Source organism: Schistocerca piceifrons, chromosome 7, assembly GCF_021461385.2.
Source record: "Schistocerca piceifrons isolate TAMUIC-IGC-003096 chromosome 7, iqSchPice1.1, whole genome shotgun sequence".
In the NCBI taxonomy this organism is placed as follows: Eukaryota; Metazoa; Arthropoda; class Insecta; order Orthoptera; family Acrididae; genus Schistocerca; species Schistocerca piceifrons.
In genome coordinates, this window is record NC_060144.1 from 100,824,642 (window position 1) to 100,831,024 (window position 6,383).

General features: G+C 40.6%; 1 protein-coding gene across 1 annotated transcript; it reads left to right on the forward strand.

The window, feature by feature from the left end:
• The first annotated feature begins 1,867 nt into the window (after window positions 1-1,867).
• Window positions 1,868-3,876, forward strand: LOC124804684 (nucleosome assembly protein 1;2-like). Its single transcript, XM_047264933.1, has 2 exons — window positions 1,868-2,109; window positions 3,638-3,876. The coding sequence occupies exons 1-2, from the start codon at window positions 1,896-1,898 to the stop codon at window positions 3,760-3,762; spliced, it is 339 nt and encodes a 112-aa protein (XP_047120889.1). The 5' UTR covers window positions 1,868-1,895; the 3' UTR covers window positions 3,763-3,876.
• Window positions 3,877-6,383: the final 2,507 nt, after the last annotated feature.

A 6,383-nucleotide genomic window follows, 5' to 3' on the forward strand; every position in this document is an offset into this window, starting at 1 on the left:
TACATTTAAAGATGAGGTTACCCCTGTTAAATTCAGAAGTTAATAAGTAGTTATCCGTTACGCATATCGTTTCATTGTCTTTTATAAGGAAACTTACATGATTGCATAGGGAGCTTCATTTCATTTTCTGATCACAGGTACTTTAATTTTGCATTCTCAGCATATGCACACTGCGGCCAGAACCACCCCACCTCACACTTCCTAAACGTGAAGTTGATTTATAAGCAGCCAAGAAAGATTCAGGCTACATGGAATGGCATTTATAGCATATTACTCAATGACAAACTAGGTCTGATTGTTAATATCGATTTGCATCACACACTGCCTGTAACTGCTGAGCTATCTAATACATTGCAGTAGTAGATTAGTAAACTAATAAAGTAGAAGGTTAAGACGGAAAAGATTAAAATCTTATTTTATTTTATGAGGAAAATTAGGAATTCTAGATGTACACTCGTAATATACGAATTGTTCTTTCAGCTAAATGTCTAAGATGAGCAATGTTACATTTGGAATGAGCATACAAGCCTCATGTCTCACGTTCTAAATAGGCATCTAGACGAGTATGTAAAAGAGACGAAAGACTAGTCGAATATGCGTAGCGAAAAGTCTCACTGCCATTTGTGGTGGTTAGATTGCCAGCAACGTGTCCATAGACACCCTACTGAAAGCTCATAAGAAGCAGTTCTGCTGTTATACCCTTGATAACTGGGTTGCCAATTGCAATATGCTAATCAAACACTGCAGTTAATGGCACAGATGTCTTCAGGAACGAACAGATTTACAAATGGCATAACTGACCTTCTGTTCTGTCACCCACAGAGCATGTCTGGCAAGACGAATGCTTCGAGACCGACACAGCAAGGATTTCATTCAAGAGATTCGTGAAAAATGCCTTTGGTGTCTGGTTGCTTCCGAGCCACAACGTATAAAATAAAGTCTCAGTGTCTGTAAGGACCACACGTCTTAATGATGTTGATAATGAGTATTAGTTCAGGATGGAAACAATGTTTAATAATTAATACCCAATATGTGATGAACGACGCCTCAAAGTCAGATAAACATCGGAGTGGAGGCACGTGATGTATCCCATCCTATTTGGGTCAGTCCATATACAAATAGCGTGATTAATAAAGAAAGAAAAATGGAATACTATGACGGAAGTGATAACCGGCTAATGGCTCTCACTGTTGCTATTTTTGCGTGCATGGGAGAAACGATGAAAGAAATAAAAGAAAATCACTAATGTGGAAAGTAGCTGCTTGGCACCAAACGTCGATATTGATGTTCACAGTCTACCTACCTGTAATAATCTACAGTAAGGAGAATTTAGAGAAACTCTTAACAAGTGGATAGGTTTCATAAGACAAATTTATGCTTCACGTTAAACAAATCCAGAGCTTATTGTTAATTATTGGTGTTAATTATTGGTAAAACGAAGTAACGATTTTCAACATAAGATAACAGAGTATGATGGGAAGACGTTGTACACTTTTAACTAAATCTGGACAATTGTTACGTAAGGCAACGAGAACAATGAACAGATTAACAGTAGATGAAAGTCTTATTCGTTTTTAAATTAGTCGTTATTCTAAGTCAGCGCTGTTATAAGCACTTGACCATACGAAGGAGACAATTTCATTTTTCAAGTTACTTACAATTGCTTACAATCACATTAAGCATCAAGGTTGCATACCAAGTCCCCCAAGATATTTGTGGCAGTAAGTTATGACGACGATATGGCCAATCGCGCTTTTGAAGTATGCACTAAGTAGCTGTCCTTGAATGCCACAATTTGGGAGATAAGTGTCCGACATGCCGTATAAGAGGAGGTGGGTGTGCTCACTAATGGCACTTGTATTGAGGCATCCAGCGTAGTAGAAACAACTGCAGCCATGAAGGCGTTCCTTGTCCTGCTGATCGCTGGAGTGTTACTCGTGGCGTACTGCACGCCGTTCGTTGTCGCAGACGATGAAGATGAAGCGGTGGATGAAGCAGCCGAGAACAGAGACGCTGCTGACGACGACACCGACGGCTCAGCAGACGACGACGCCGACGATAGCGGTGATGAGGAGGGTCTAAGTGGAGAGAGCAGGCGGGCAGCCAAAGGTAAACAGCAGCTGAGGCGTGTAGGCAATGCAAGGGGCTAATGGTTATGGTGTAGACTGCGATTCTGAGTGTACTTTCTTGTAGGTTTAAGTCCCTAGTTGATAATATATATTATTCTGACACTTCAGACGCTTAAGGCATTCGTCTCTAGACAAGACAGGTGGTTCGAGGATATTTGTTTGTAGTATTATACCATTAGTGCATACATTAAATATGCATGTTGTGTTTTGAGCAGCACACACTATTCATTTCTGAGCTAATCATTTAGTTGCCTGTCATTTAACCTTTGTTGTAATCAGAATGAAAATTACTGCAGTTACGCTTTCTGGTGGAACAATATGTCTATACCAACACACAAGTTTAGAAAAATAGTTGAAAGTTCACTGAGATATGGCGAAACGTTAATCATATGTTTCGAAGGTTCTTAGTGACCGTCAGTGAGTTACCACAGTTTTTTAAGCGCTTTGACATGTTTCAGGAGTGATATTTAAAACGAGTTACAGAAACTGAGTTTTAGCATCAAAATGCCATAAGTCTTACAGCTTGAGATGTGTGCATACTACCGACCTCTACAAGGAGGCATGTTTAGCAATGAAGGAATTGAAGTTATCACAGGTACATAGATTATACCTGCCTGAGTTTTATCCCCATTATAAGAATACAGGGGGATTCATACTACCGTTTAGGAAGCCAAAAGTGACGTAGATGACTCCGAGATAAGTAATTTGTCATGAGACACATATGGTGGCAAATTTCAGGAAATCCCCAAACCAAGTGGATGACAAATGTAGCACACATGATGGTACCACGGGATACATACTTTAATGCAAGTGCAGTAGCTAGATCAGTCTATCCTATCCACACTGTAGTGGCACTTCTACACATTACTCCACAAGGTTATTCTGCGTTTATTCTTGCATTATACAGTGTAATACTATAGTGTTCATCGTAGTGGCACTACAAGACTATGGTGAATCTATCTACCATTAGGAAAACGTAGTACGCTAGCAGAGCAGTGTTTAGTACTGACCACTACCACTGCACCTGTGGGGAGGTACATAGACTGGTCATGTAACATGTGCAAAATTCGTCAACCACATTTAGGATATTTGCTGACGTTTTTGGTTCCATGTATGTTGTATTAAATTTCTTGTCTCAGAGTCTTATACTCCGCTTTGAGAGATTTTAAACATTAATGAAAATCACCCTGTGTATATCAGATCACTATGGTATAAAATAGCCACCTAAAGCTGCACTGTGTATAGCTGAATATGCTACAAACAAAAGTTATAGCATAGAGCACTGCTCTTGATATTTGAAGCAGCAACTACACCAAAGGAAATCAGTCAGAAAAACAAGTTGTATGTGATCCAATTCTTCAGTGTGTTATATACTTACAAAATTTAAGGTTAATATCTGTGTCAACTGTAGATGGAAGTTTTTGTTAAGCCGACTAACATTTTCTGATGAGACAGGAGAGTACGCAAGTGTCAGAGGAACATCATATTTTTTGTTTATTGTTGAGCAGGTGTTCACGCCCGGGCTGGCCACATGAAACATGCACGTGCAGGCAGCCGACACATTGCATCCAGAGCTGGAAGCAGACCCCATGCCAGGTCAGGCGCCGCCCACAGAGCTGCACACAGCAAGTAGTCGCTGTTGCTGAGGGAGCACCACACTGCAGAGGCGCAGTCTGGAGCTGCTCCCACTGTCCTGTACCCTGCACTCATGTGGACAAAATAAAGCACCACTGTACTTTCTGGCAAACATATGTGTCTATTACCCGATGTCCTATAAATTTAAGATTAAATGCACACATAGGTAATAACTTAAAATGGAAAAAAGTTTCCAAAGTTCCAAACCCTTATAAGTGTTCCAGTTTTCGGGTGTAAACGAGATATGCGGCCCGATACTATACTACCAGTATCATATTATTATCTGTGTATGTTGCACAGTGATGTGAATGGCAGTTTGGATTTCTTCTTATGGAGTCATAATCTACAGTATAGAGCGCTAGGGTGTATACCCCAGTATCATATTGAGTTAGTGGTTTTGAAGACACAAGAAAAGAAGTCCTTGTAGTAAATGCACATATTACGATTTTTAATTGTTATAACATTTCCAAAACTACAGACATGACTGCAGCAAGCTGTTGCATGTCCAATATAGAGGCGGAATGAGAATCTGATTTTAGGCTTTGACGGTAGTATGCCTCTTAATCTTTTTCCAAACTCAGCTCAATACATAAGGATATGTGAGTTCAATAAAATGACCTGAAAATGTGGCCTTTGTCTAGACAATCATTACGCAAGGAGTAACTGATAACGCTATTTGAGAACGTTTTTAAAAAATATGCAGTACAAAATAATCAAATTTTGCAATTGGAACAAGGGGAGACATGAATGAATACTGGAAAGAATTTAGGGCCAGAACTACTTCTCAAAGTTTTATAGCTTTGTTCAACGAAAGTATACTACGTATGACATGGATGTAGACCAAGACAAATGAGAATGTGAGCCTCCATCTGATAGTCAATTGATGTGTGCCAAAGAACATAAAATATAATGATTATGTCAGATGTAATCTCGAAAACAAGTTGTCTCAGAATCTCAGCTACACTATTTACTTTCTGAGATGTATGCAAAGATTTCAACGATCTTCTGCTGACTGCTGTTTGGGACAGCGTCTGCTGATTGCACTTTTACTACACATGAACTAATAGTCCTGTTGAAGTCAGAGTTAACAGTAAACTTCGTGTACGAATTAAACGCAGACTCTAGACTGAGTAATAAATCATGTGTACAGTAGAAATTTAGCATTAATTTTAAAAGTGACTTGGGAAGGAAGATAAATGATACACCTTTTAACTAAATACCTATCACTAATACTCAATTCAAAAGCAATAACAAATGAAGGATTACACAATCCGCCTGGTGACCATGTGGTAGAAAATGCCACATTATCTGAGAAACTGTACAAAGAAAAATTCTTCACATAGCGGCAGATAAGAACGCCTTTGAATAAGCTGTAATGTGATGTAGCCATCACCTCCGACTGTACTGGTAAACGAAGGAGAATCAAATACTATACCTCAGACATGGCTCATAACATGTCTCTTTGAACAAAGCAAGTTAAGTATGAATACAAACGAAGGCCTACTTAACACCCTGAAAGATTGCATACAGAGTATTGTACCAAGCTGCGAAAGGCTTCCTGGAACTTCACCATAATGCAGATCGGTCCTCACCAGTGGTAATCCCAGTTACTGCTAGCACTGAAGTTGACCCTTCACCTGTGGTAGAGTGGAACGTCGCCCCGGGGCGAAGCAGGCGGCGAAAGACTTCCCAAGCGGCAGCACGTAAGGCCTACCCCGGTTTGTCTGATAAACAGGCTTGCGGACCTCTGGTACAGAGCCGAGTGGAGGGTCTGAATCAGAGGCTCAGACGGTTCTGCGACCGTGTGGGCTGCAGATTCATCTACGTGCGCCAAAGGGTGGTTGGGTTTCGTGTTCCGCTGAATAGGTCAGGTGTCCACTATACGAAGGAGGCGGCTACACGGGTAGCGGGGGCTGTGTGGCGTCGACTGGGCGGTTTTTAGGTTAGATGGTCTCGGCTTCAGTCACAAAGAGTGAAGGCTGAACACAGGAAGAACGTAGATACAGGAACCATTGGTATATCGTTTGTTAATTGCCGTAGCTGTGGTTTTGAGAGTACCAGAGTTCTAAGCACTAATAGAAAGCACTGAAGCTCAAATTGTTATAGGCACTGAAAGCTGGCTAAAGCCGGACATAAGCTCAGCCGAAATTTTTGCGAAGAACCTAACGGTGTTCCGAAAGGGTGGGCTAAACACGGTTGGTGGTGACGTGTTTGTTGCTGTCAGAAGTATTTTATCTTGTCGCCAAACTGAAGTAGAAACTTCCTGTGATTTGGTATGGGCAGAGGTCACTGTTGGCAACCGGAATAAAAAAATAAATTGATCGTTTTACCGACGTCCCAATTCAAATCATACAGTTGCTGAAAGGTTCAAAGAAGCTTGAGTTTGATATTAAACACATACCCGACCTATACGATAATAGTTGGTGGTGACTTTAATTTACCCTCAATATTTTGGCCTAAATACATGTTTAATTCCGGAGGTACGCATAAAATATCATCCGAAAGTGTGCCTAACGGATTCTCTGAAAATTGTTTCGAGCAGTTAGATCATGAGCCCACGCGAAGAGTAAATCGTCATGGAAACACACTTGACCTCTTAGCAACAAAGGATCCTGAGTT